This window comes from Polypterus senegalus, chromosome 9 (genome assembly GCF_016835505.1).
Source record: "Polypterus senegalus isolate Bchr_013 chromosome 9, ASM1683550v1, whole genome shotgun sequence".
NCBI lineage: Eukaryota > Metazoa > Chordata > Cladistia > Polypteriformes > Polypteridae > Polypterus > Polypterus senegalus.
In genome coordinates, this window is record NC_053162.1 from 112,913,885 (window position 1) to 112,927,305 (window position 13,421).

At 35.1% G+C, this 13,421-nt stretch overlaps 1 protein-coding gene across 1 annotated transcript in view; it reads left to right on the forward strand.

Moving 5' to 3' along the window:
• LOC120534890 (putative ATP-dependent RNA helicase TDRD12) overlaps positions 1 to 13,421 on the forward strand; it is a 441,334-nt gene that overhangs the window by 263,398 nt on the left and 164,515 nt on the right. The window contains exon 11 of the mRNA XM_039762402.1: positions 3,650 to 3,741. Coding sequence (XP_039618336.1) covers positions 3,650 to 3,741 — 92 coding nt within the window. The remainder of the gene's footprint in view (positions 1 to 3,649; positions 3,742 to 13,421) is intronic.

Here is a 13,421-nt window from a genome sequence, read left to right on the forward strand (position 1 = left end):
AGATTGTTTGCCCTCTTAAAGTAGTGGAGGTTAATAATCCAGACATTAATCTTAAAGATTGGTCTGTAATAGTTGAACATAAGCAACCAGGTAAGAGGTGCACATCGTCCAATAGTGAAGGCCCTTCTGAAACTGGATAGAGGCCTTGATAATATTTAGGTAGTAGGTAAGTAAGAGCAGGCCCAACGACTAATCCAAAAAAAACAAACTCCAGAAAGACAGTAGTAGTGATAGTTGGAGACTTAGTTATTAAGGGAATTGAGACTCATGTATACTCCAGGGAAAAATTCTTATACCATGTGCTTCCTTCCTGGTGCATAGGTTGTAGACCTCTCTGAATGAGTGGATAGTCAGTTAGAGCAGAGGTTTATCTTGGTTGTCATGGTGCACAGGTGGTACATGTCTCCAGACAGATGGATTGGCGCCTAGACAGAATGGATTTGAATACCATTTGTCAATATCCATGTTGGAATAAATGACATAAGTAGGGATAGACTGCCAGTTCTATGATTCAAATTTAAAGACTTAGGAAGAAGCTGAGAAGAAGAACTAAAAACCTAATTACCAGTTCTACCTTTGGGACAGATTGTTGTGGAGAAATATTCAGTATAAAATGAGCAGAGTCTTCAAAAAGGCAGTTAGAATTTAGACTTTAATGCGTAGCATAGGAAACAATTGCAGAACAAATAAAGCCGTCTCAGTTCAAGAAATGAGTCTGGTGATTTGGGCGCGGTTCATTATTCTGTTTCAGTTTTAATCACAAAACATCCCTATTTCGTATATATTTCTTATCATCCGCTTTACATGTTATCTTCATAATAATGACCTTGTGCTGTACCTGTTTTTATAGCAATTACCACACCTTGTAAACTCCTTTCCCCTAATAATCATCAATCTTATCATAACAATCATTAGGACTCAAAGGTGGTGCTTGTCACCTGGCCCAGAAATGATCATCATCTGATCATGTTTTACATTTCTTAAATTTTCACATTCCTAATCTTGATCTAATAAAAACTGGAGGCCTTTTAATTAATTAGTCCTCATCATTAAGTTGGAACCAGGGTGACCCACATATGAGAAACTGAACTGTTCAATTAATAATTGCTTGTTGCACCAGCATCAGCATAAAACTCAAATCATAAGCAGCTGTACTGGTCAGCGCAGCATGCAGCTTCACTGATAAGGGCTGAGCTGCTGGAGCTGAATGCAAATGGCTGTTTCGATGGTCAACTCTTAACTCCTGTACAGTAATCCCTCCTCGAAGGTGAAAATCCGCGAAGTAGAAACCATATGTTTTTATGGTTATTTTTATATATTTTAAGCCCTTATAAACTCTCCCACACTGTTAACATTATTAGAGCCCTCGAGACATGAAATAACCCTGTTTAGTCAAAAGTTTAAACTGTGTTCCATGACAAGACAGAGATGACAGTTCTTTCTCCCAATTAACAGAATGCAAACATATCTTCCTCTTCAAAGGAATGCGTCTCAGGAGCAGAGAATGTCAGAGAGAGCGAGAGAAAAGCAAACAATCACAAAATCAATATGTGCTGTTGGGCTTTTAAGTATGCACACTGCGATAAAGCGGTGCAAAGAAGGGAGCAATGTGAAGGTAGTCTTTTAGAATTTTTTACAGGGGCGTCTGTATCCTCTAGGCAAACAGCCCCTGTGTAAACAGCCCCTCTGCTCACACCCCCTCTGTCAGGCGCAGAGAATGTCAGAGAGAGTGAGAGAGACAGAGACAAGCAAACAATCAAGCACCGAGCGGGAAGCATATCGTATATCATTGAGGAGTTTTATTTAATACGTAATATATGCTCTGATTGGGTAGTTTCTAAGCCATCCGCCCTCCCCTTGTATGAAATCAACTGGGCAAACAAACTGAGGAAGCATGTGCCATAAATTAAAAGACCCATTGTCCAGAAATCCATGAACCAGCAAAAATCTGTGATATATATTTAGATATGCTTACGTTTAAAATCCGCGATGGTGTGAAGCCACGAAAGTCGAAGCGCGATATAGCGAGGGATCACTGTATAGCTCAATCTTAGCAAACACAATGTAGCTTGCTTTCAACTTGATCATCTAAAATATTCATAAGCCTTAAAATATAAAATTAAATACCAATTTAATATGTTTATATTTTTAAAGTGTTTATGTGCTACCATGCAAGTTTACTTAGTTTTCTTTAAGTTTAAGAGCCTTGAGTGTTTGCAGAAACTTGTTTGGTCTTTAGTCAACTAGAAGGCCCAGCAAAGACAGCATGTCCCAAAACAAAAGCTTGTTTACTTAGTTCCCTAAAAACACATCGTCCTTGGTCCATAGTAAACAAGGCAAATGAAAAGCAATAAGGCCACACTAAAAGCTGAAATAGTGGCCTGTAAAATAATAGTACCTGTTTAAGCCACTTAAAAAGATGTTAAGCAACTCCTTTTAATAGTCAATAGTTCTAAATCAAATAAGATATTTTGTTCTTTGATTTAAACCTCAACAAGATCAGTTCAACTTATATTGCAGAGATAATATGATTTAGTGTATGGCCGAAATGTGGGCAGATTGAAGAAGCATATGTTTATAGGACATTGGGGCACCTTTTGGTAAGAATGAGAACTGTACAACTGTGATGGGCTTCACTTGAATCAGAATGGCACCAATATATGGGTAGGTGTATGAGGAGGTTAGACAAGGATTGTTTAAACTAGATAATGGAATGGAAGGATTTTAGAACAGGCAAGGTTTATAACTTCACATTGAGGAAAGGACAGTGGTCTTATACAAATACAAAAGATAATTTTGAAATTTCATAGTAATAAGTCCCTATGTTTTGGATTGACAACAGCATAACTCATGTTTTAATACTTGCCAAAGACAAAACTGGATTAGGACTTTAAAATTAACAAATTTCAGCATTGAAAGCAGATATTTCTTTGCTCATTCTGTAGCAGCCACATTGTATTTTGAACGATTTTGCTTCTGTAATGTCATTTGTATGTCTTCTCACTTATTTTTTAATGTAGGAAGTATGTAACCACTCATATTAGTGAATTGTGATAACATACTTTTTTTTAAACATATTCTGTAACCCTAATTGGTGGTTTAATTGAGGTGTATTCTTTCAGATTTACAGATATTACAATTGTATTAGTGGTAAAATGCATTGCTTTAGTGAAGATATTGCTTCAAATTACAGTGTTCATGCGTTGGTTTATATTGGAGATTAGTCTATGGTTAAACTGGCTTTCATCATTGTAACAGTAGTGAACTCTAGGAAAAGATTTTACAGTTCACTAACATTATACAAATCAAACGTCTTTGAATGAAAAATTACATAATCAGTTTGAAGATATTTTAAATGTTTATTTATGCCAACATTCTTAGTATGTCTGTAAAACAAGTGAGTTGGTGAATTTTATTATTTCCCTACGTTTAAATTTATCACTGTGAGACAAATAAATAAAATGTAAACAATCCATGTGCATAGACACACAGTATGTCTAATATACTAAAAATTAAAAATATAATTCTAGAGTTATTTAAACAAAGATTTAAAACAATTGTTTGTGTAGTTAATCAATGTACCAGTAGTAGTTTTGTTTTGTTGTTTGAATATGTTAAACAAATATAACATTTTTTATTCTTTGTATAGGTTACTAGAAGCTTCAACCCATTATACAGAAGAAAACAAAATTAACAGTACCAGAACTTCACTAGCTTCTGAGAATGTTTCTTCAGAAAGAGGTACCTTCAAAATGTTTATTAATGTTATTTTAATTTTATGTTTGCTTTTTGTTTACTTTTGTTTCACCTCTGTGTCATTCTTCTTTACATAAGCACATTAACCAACATTAATACTAGAATTACCAAAGCCTTCAAAAAAACTTGTAAACCTGGCCTACCTTAAATCCCTTCGCACCTCTCCATCAGTATCTTTTGTCTTGTAAATGTGTCGATCAAGACAAGCAGCAAGCAGCCTACTATTCCATCCCCCTACCTCTGTAGAATGGGCATAGAGTTGTCACAGCTCAACCCTTGATTATCTTGGAGTCAGCTACATAGAGAGTTGTATTGGGAAATAATAGATTGTTATTTGGAACACATGCATTTCATGTATGTTCCATTTCTACAACATTTTATGTAAACACACATAAACATTTTTCATATTTTAGTAATAAATGACAAAATGTAGACATAAACTGTATAATGTGTGAAGCCTGATGTCCAAAGTTCAAATAAGCACTTTCACAAAAGGTACAAGGATGTTAATATTATACAATAAAAACATGCATTTGGTTTGCATCTGTAACACCCGGTGTAAATTTATAGTGCAATGAGATACCAAGAAGGCATGTTTCACCAGCATTTGTGTGTCAGCTTTTATCATTCCAGATCAGAGAATTTCCAGTTCCATTGTCTGAAAACACAACCCACATCTACAGTTATTCCCACTTTCAAATAAAAACTAACAGGTTCAGATCTTTGGGGGATTGGGGCTTTTTGGGGGTGTTGTATCGTGAAAAGAAAAAAAAGCTAACTTTTACAAGTGCTGTAAATTTACACCGGCTGTTACAGATGCAAATCAAATGCATGTTTTTATTTTATTGTAATATTAACAATAAGAGCAGCTCACTACTTGAAAACAGTAAATTTGTGAGGCAGTTGGGATCGAACCGGGGGACTCTTGATTACAAATCAGCAATTCTTATTGCTGCACCATGGAAGCTGTTGTGCCATCCTTGTACCTTTTGTGAAAGTGTTTATTTGATCTTTGGACTTCAGGCTCCATACATTATACAGTTTGTCTACATTTTGTCATTTATTATTAAAATATGAAAAACGTTTCTGTTTTAACAATGCCTTTACATAGATTGTTGTAGAAACATAACACACATGAAATGCATGTGTTCCAAATACTGATCTGTTATTTCCACTCTAAAACTCCAGCACTTCACTCCCAGATAATAAAGGCTTGAACTGGGAGAACTTTGTGCCTGTTCTGCAGCGGTGGGGGGGATGGGATAGCAGTCTGCTTGCTGCTTGTCTTGAGCAGCACATTTACAAGACAAAAGACGCTGATGGAGAGGTGCGAAGGGATTTATGGTGGGCCGGGTTTACAAGTTTTTTTGTAGGCTTTGGTAATTCTAGTGTTAAAAGTTTAAAAATAGATAATGCTTGAAAAAATAATCTTGTACTATCTATCAACTATCACTAATGTGATAAATACATTAAATTACAAATTTACTCTTTATTTTAACTGGAAAATATAAATATAAGTATTATCTAAAACATATATTTTCTTCTTTCGGCTGCCCCCATTAGAGGTTACCATAGAGCACAGGTGTCGAACTCCGGTCCTCGAGGGCCGCAGTGGCTGCATGTTTTTATTCTAACCATCTTCTTCATTAGTGAGCCATTTTTACTGCTAATTACCTTCTTTTGCCTTCATTTTAATTAACTTGACTCAAGCCCCTTAGTTGTCTCTTTTTCCTTAATTAGTAGCCAGACAATAATGAGACATCAAACAAGCCACCATATGACCAGCTCACCTGTGCCCATCACGTAATGTCCGAAAATAAAGAAAGGTGAAGGTCTCCGTAAGGTTGATCTGTCAGGTCACCAAAACATTTTAATGGTGTTCTTAGAAAAAACAGAAAAATCAACAGATTTGGAAATGTCTGCTGTGGCAGAATGAGAGCAGCAACAAGCCTTTGAATTAAATAAGGGGCTTAATTAACAGCCAGGATCAGCTTCTCATTAAGAGACTGTTTGGAGTGAAATTGGTTGGAGTTTGAAATCCCAGTTTAGCTGGTCATCTGTTGGCTCATTTCACATCTCATTTCTGTTTGACTGTCATTTAATGAAGAAATAAATCAATTCAGAGGACTGAATCTTTAAAAACAGGGCTATTGAAATGAAGGGAAAAGGAGTTAATTAGCAGTGAAAACTACTCACTGATTAGGAAAAGGTTTAGAATGAAAACCTGTAGGCACTGCGGCCCTCCAGGCCCAGAGTTTGACACCCCTGCCATAGGGGAACATCTTTTTCCTTATCTTCTGTTCTTTTATTTAAAGTAATTGTATGCCTTTTCCTGATATTGCCTTTTTTATGTTATGTTTACTAAGGCTTATAGCTCAAGATGGATTATATTTTTGTGTTTAGGCAACCCGAATAAAAATTTACCAATCCTGGGGTATCCTGTGTTAAATCTAACAGAGATCTTACAAAAGTAATGCTCAAAGAGATTATTTGATGTTAAGAATTTAGAGAACTGTATATGTTCAGCAGTATAAATATGTGAGAGAACATTGGAAACTGTAGAACTAATAAAGAAGGAAAAAGAAGATGAACTTAAGGTAATAGGGGAAGTACAGAAAGGATAGCAAAAGAACACATGAATGGAATTTCATAGCACAGTTAGAGGTTTAGAGCTTACATGTAATTAGTTTTGTTGATAATTTGGTTTCAAACAAAGTTTGACATACTGTACTTAAAAGTGGTGGAGGGTGATTTGAGCATCAGGAATTAAATTATTAATTTCCATCGATTAAGTAATATATTAAGACATGTTTTTGACAAGGCCAATAATTAGTGAGATTTTTGGTAAGGATTTCACTTTATTTTCCTTACATTTTCTCTGATGGTGTTTCTGATCACTAAAATTATAATTTGGTTAGCAGGAATGCACTTATTTTAAAAAATGTAATAATAACACTTTAGTAATAAACACAAAGATTACAGAATCACAAATACAGATTATGATAATTTTTATATGTTGTGGATAAAGGATTAGACACTGGAAAGTACAGTCAAACGTATAACAGAAGAACTTTTTTGATATTTTTACACACTTTTGCTTTTAGAGTTTCTCTTTATGTATTTTAGTGTCATGGCACAGTCACTCTGACTTGCTGTACTTGTATGCCTATAAGTAAGAGAAGGCTAAACTACTTGGCTACAACTTGAGGCTCTTATATTTCCAATGTAGTCAAAAATCTTGTAAACTCCACATGTTTACCCAAAAAAGTTATTCATGAGCTTTTACAGAGAATGGGTTTAATTTTGGAAAATAAATATTTGGATATTTACTACCTACTTACAGCAAAGTTTATCTTGGCACATATAGATAGATAGATAGATAGATAGATAGATACTTTATTAATCCCAAGGGGAAATTCACATAATCCAGCAGCAGTATACTGATACAAAGAAACAATATTAAATTAAATAGTAATAAAAATGAAAAAAATTTAAAATAAAATTAATGTTAGCATTTACTCCCGTAGGAATTGAAGAGTCGCATAGTGTGGGGGAGGAACGATCTCCTCAGTCTGTCAGTGGAGCAGGACAGTGACAAAAGTCTGTCACTGAAGCTACTCCTCTGGCTGGAGATGACACTGTTAAGTGAATGCAGTGGATTATTCATGATTGACAGGAGTATATAGAGTGTATATGTATATATATATATATATATATATATATATACAATTACATATATACATATATACATATACACATATATATATACACTAGCAGAATACCGCCATGAGGAGAAGTAGTGTGTTAAAGAAGTTATGAAAAGAAAAGCAAACATTTTAAAAATAACGTAAGATGATTGTTAATGTAATTGTTTTGTCATTGATATGAGTGTTGCTGGCATATATATATATATATATATATATATATATATATATATATACACACACACACATATATAAACATATATATACATATACATATATATACACATACTGTATATATACACACACATATATATATACATACTGTATATACAACATATACATATCTACATATATACTGTATATACACATATATATACAAATCTACATATATATATATCTACATATATATATATATTAGGGGTGGGACTCGATTAAAAAAATTAATCCAATTAATTAGAGGCTGTGTAAGAATTAATCTTGATTAATCGTATGTAATCGACACGTAAATTTGCCCCAAATCGCAAATGTTTTTTTTTTTTATTTAAAACGGTTTTAGTGGGCTTACAGAATCAAATAATAGACATGGACATGAATATTGTAAACTGAAGCTGTTTTAATTTCTGAAAAAAAGCCTTTAAACTGCATTTGAATTCAAAACAGAAACAAAAATATCATCCCTGGTTAAAATTGGGCAGACTTAAAAATAAAGTGGTAGTTTAAGTACTTTAAGTACATTTTCAGAATAGTATTGTCTTTAAATAATAATAACCAAAATTTCACCATAAAGTGCAGTTTTTCTTCTTAAAAAATAAGTCAGAAACATAAAAGGTAATTTGACCAGCTTACTCTTTAAACTCTGAGTAACATTAGCCAAAATTATTTTGTACATTAGGCTAAAACAGTGTGATCATTGAACATTTTGTAATTAGATGTATTTAGAATTACTAACGGTCACGGAAGTCCAATGATCCCCAGTAAGAGCCACAAAGTCCGCTTTCTGTAATGCATCTAATTTTGCTTGCTTTTCAGTGTGCACAAAACCATGCTTTTATCAAGGCTTCGCTCAGGAAGTCGAAATGATCAGTCGTAGGAACGCGCTTTATTCCGACTCTAACATTTTTGTAGCTGTGATGTGTGCATCAGTGTAATGGATGTACCAGGAAATCATGCATTGACAAAAGTTCCCGCTTGCTTGGAATTGAAAGTGTGATTAAATGCGTTATTTTTAACGCTTATGGAGTACATGCATCAAGCTTCTCAGCTGTGCTTGTGCTAAGAAAGGGAAAATTTTAAAAATAACGTAACATGATTCTGCTAACCTAATATTTTTCATACGTCCCAAACCAAGGAGATGAAGGTAAAATGAATCGGTAGCGCGTACATAGTCAGTACATCCCTCTCGAATCAACCTCAATGTCGGCGTTAGAGGCTTAAGACTCTACAATTGCCACAGCATTGTGGGTTGTATATCTATATATATATATATATATATATATATATATATATATATATATATATATATATATACCCGTATCGCAGTGGAGAAGTAGAAGTTATGAAAAGAAAAGGGAACATTTTAAAAATAACGTAACATGATTGTCAATATACAGTAATTGTTTTGTGAGTGTTATTGAATGTTGCTGTCATCAAGGATTTGATTATCATTATTTCTTTCAATCAGGCTCGTATTTGTAGGATGTGTTCAAGTTACATTCCGTGTTTGTCAATCGCTGTAAAGATAAGAGGTTTCATTCATCGATTAGTTCCTTACTGCATCAATAAACAGCTCGTCTTCCTTTTATCTGTGATGTGACAAACTGCATGCACGGGTTTTTTTTTTTTACACTGTCTTCCTTTAGCAGGACATTCACTTTTTCCACCGTGTGCTTTGTTTCCGCAGTAGCTGCACTTATGAATATGATTGTATGTATAAGACGCTTCATATTTTTTTGCTGCCTTCTCAATTGTGTAATTCGGTTTTTGTTCAGCACTCTTTGGAACTGTTGCTTTTGTCTGTGCACTGCCAGTTCACGGAGCCGCTTGGTGTTCTTGCATCGAAGGTTCCCAGCTGTACTGGTGCCATCTCGTAATGTCAGCTAAGACCCGCACTTAAAACTTTCTCTCGCAGTTTCAATGAGTTTGTGCCAAACACCACCCTGACCATCTCATCTTCCTCTGCATAAGCACAGTCCTTCACACGTGAATATTTACCAGCAGTGTTTGTATTGGATTGCCGCTGATGGACGGCCTTATATGGGCAGGCACTAAATTACAAACGCTAGTGGTAGCCTATGAACTTAATTTAATATAAACTTACGGTTCACGCCGTGCTTTGTTTCCGCAGTAGCTGTACTTATGAATATGCTTGTATGCATCATTTGCTTCATAATGTTTTTCTGCCTTCTCAATTGTGAAATGGCGTTTTGTGCTGATCGCTGTTTGGAGTTCTTCCTTGTGCTCTACGCACTTACGTAGGAGGCGTGATGATGTCACACGAAACTCCGCCCCCCGCGCCATCTCCAACTCAAGACTCCATTACATTATATGGGGAAAAATAGCTTCCAGTTATGACCCTTATGCGTAGAATTTCGAAATGAAACCTGCCCAACTTTTGTAAGTAAGCTGTAAGGAATAAGCCTGCCAAATTTCAGCCTTCTACCTACACGGGAAGTTGGAGAATTAGTGATGAGTCAGTGAGTGAGTGAGTGAGGGCTTTGCCTTTTATTAGTATAGATATACACACTATCTTTATGGTACCAAAGTGAAAGCATAGCAAATAGCACAATGTCTGCTTTTGTCACATGGTAAGACAACAGAGGGGAATTACAGGAGAAACTGCATGTAGTTTTTAACAAATAAGAAAAGCATGGGTATGCATGACATGATATACACAGATCCCGGAAAAACAGCTTGTTTTGTAAAGCATTTATAAAACTGGGAGATGAAGAAGGCTGTTTAGAAAATAATTTAAAATGAACATTTGTGAATTAATAATTTATTAATTTGTGCTCTATAGTTATGATATCCCCATATATTTTTAAGGTGTGCGTTCGTCATGCTGCAAAGAAGACACAGTAGAGTATAGCAACTGAGTACATCCCAATTTTATAGGGCATATCCATATCTGATAAGGGTAGTAAGCAAGTCTCCTCAGAATAAGGAGGTTTACATGAAGAGCTAATTCTGGTCTTAAGAATTCTCAAAGAGATAGTTAAATTGGGATAACAAATCATGTACACAATTCTGCTATGTAATGGAGCACTGCCATACAGATTACAGCATCAACTCCATATGTCTAACCTCTAATCGTTAGACTTCTAAATTATGCCAACTGCCAAATTATTTTGCAAGAGGTTCATGACTTGTCTTTTGAAGTACGAAAAATATCTGGATTATGTAAAGTATTCACCTGCTATGGCATTTGTGCGTATGAAAATATCTCTGGAAATTGTATTTACTTATTGAGTCGGTCCGCAGTTTTAGAGCTTTGGGCACATTTTCACTCTAAAGTTTTTTTGTTTTTTTTTATTAATTTTATTGCAATCCATACAAAGCAATCAAGTTTTTACAAAAAGAAAAATTGAGTTAAGAACAGATCGATCCCCACCCCTGAGAGAGAGAGCAAGCCAAACAACGTGAAATTTAAGGCTTGTAAACATACCTAAAGTAATAAATTCTCTGTGCTTTATGAGCTTATTTTAAAATATTACTGATTAGATCCTGCCATGTTTTGAAAAAAGTCTGTACGGATCCTCTGAGTATTTGATTTTTTCCAATTTCAAATAGTATAACATATAGGTTTCCAACTGACTTAAAAGAGGAGAGTTTGGGTTCTTCCAGTTTATCAGAATAAGTCTGTGTGCCAAAAGTGTAGTGAATGCAATCACCATTTGTTTGTCTTTCTCCACTTTAAGCCCCTCTGGAAGAACCCCAAACACAGCTCTTAATGGGTTAGGAGGGATTGTGAGTCCAAGGCTGTCTGAAGGTAATTAAAATTTTTGTCCAGAATAATGTTAATTTGGTGCAGGCCCAGAACATGTGACCCAGTGAGGCTGGGACTTGGTTGCAAGGTTGGATCATGCCCTGGGAACATTTTGAGAGTTTTAGTCGAGACAGATGTGCTCGATATATAATTTTGAGTTGTATAATTGTATGCTTTGCATATGGAGCTCGAGTGAATTCTCTGCATTGCTACTTTCCACTCCTTTTCTGATATATTAATTGAGAGATCTTTTTCCCAGTGTCCTCTTGGATCTTTGAAAGGGAGGGATTGTAAAATGATTTTATATATTGTAGAGATGGAGTCTAAATCCTTGAGATTGAGCAATATTTTTCCAGCATGGATGAGGGTGCAAGATGAGGAAAATCTGGAAGGTTCTGTTTAACAAAGTTCCTGATTTGAAGATAGTGAAAGAAATGTGTAGCTGGAATGTTAAATTTGGAATGTAATTGTTCATAGGATGCAAAGACGTTGTCTATATAAAGATCTCTAAGCAAGTTAATTCCAAATTTTTCCAGATATTAAAAACTGCATATGTTTGTGAAGGTTGAAAGAGGTGGTTCTCTTGCAGAGGTGCCACAGATAGAAGCTTCTCCGTCTTAAAATGCTTTCTACATTGGTTCCAGATTCTAAGTGAGTGGAGCACAATTGGGTTATTTGTATATTGCCATAACGTGTTTATTGGAGCACAGAGCAAGGAATACAAAAAGTACTGCAGGATTTTACTTCTATTGCGGTCCAAGCCTGTGTATGTTCTTCAATTTGTGTCCAGGTTCTTATCGCCTGTATATTTGCTGCCCAGTAATAAAACTGGAAGTTAGGTAGAGCCATGCCGCCTTCTGCCTTTTGTCTTTGTAGGGTCGCTCTTTTGATGCGTGGATGTTTTGAATTCCAAATAAATGAGGTTATTGTTGAATCTAATTGCTTAAAGAATGATTTATTAATGTATATTGGAATGTTTTGAAATAAAAAAAGGAGCTTAGGAAGAATATTCATCTTAACAGTGTTAATTCTTCCAGCTAGTGTGAGATGAAGGGTTGACCATCTATGCAAGTCTTGTTTAATTTTTTCCATGCAGACGGCAAAATTTTGTTCATATAGAGCTTTATGTTTACTTGTGATGTTTACCCTAGGTATTTAAACTGTTCTGCAATGATAAAAGGTAGGGTATCTAATCTAATATTATATGCTTGAGAATTCACTGGAAAGAGTACACTTTTATTCAGATTAATTCTGAGACCAGAGATCTTTTGAAATTCTGTGAGTGCTGCTAAGACTGCAGGCACAGAATTTTCTGGGTCCGATATATACAGTACCATATCATCTGCATATAATGAGATTTTCTGTTCCAGTCCTTCTCTGTTAATCCCCTTTATCTGATCAGTATTTCGACAATGTATTGCCAGTGGTTTAATGGCAATCACAAAAATCAGCGGTGACAAGGGGCATCCTTGTCTAGTACCACGTTCTAGTTTAAAGTAGTCTGAGAAAATGTTGTTGATGCAAACTGAAGCTTCTGGGTTAGTATACAGTAATTTAATCCATGCACAAATGTTCGGGCCAAACCCAAACTTCTCCAATCTAGTAAGAAGGTATTTCCATTCAATCATGTCGAATACTTTTTCTGCATCCAATTATAATAATATTTCTGGGGTGTTTGATTTAGTTGGTGAGTATATTACATTAAACAGGCGTCGAAGATTTGAAGATAAGTGTCGGCCCCTAATAAATCCAGTTTGGTCTTGTGATTTTACCGAGGGGAGCACCTTCTCCATCCTTCTAGCTATGATTTTAGAGAGTATTTTACCATTGTTATTCAGAAGTTAAATTGGTCTGTATGATGCACATTGTAATAAGTCCTTATTTTGTTTTGAAAAAAAACGGTGATTAGTGCTTGGTGAAAGGTTAGAGGAAGAGATTGGTTATCTCTGGCTTCTGTAAATGTTGCTTATAGGAGGGGC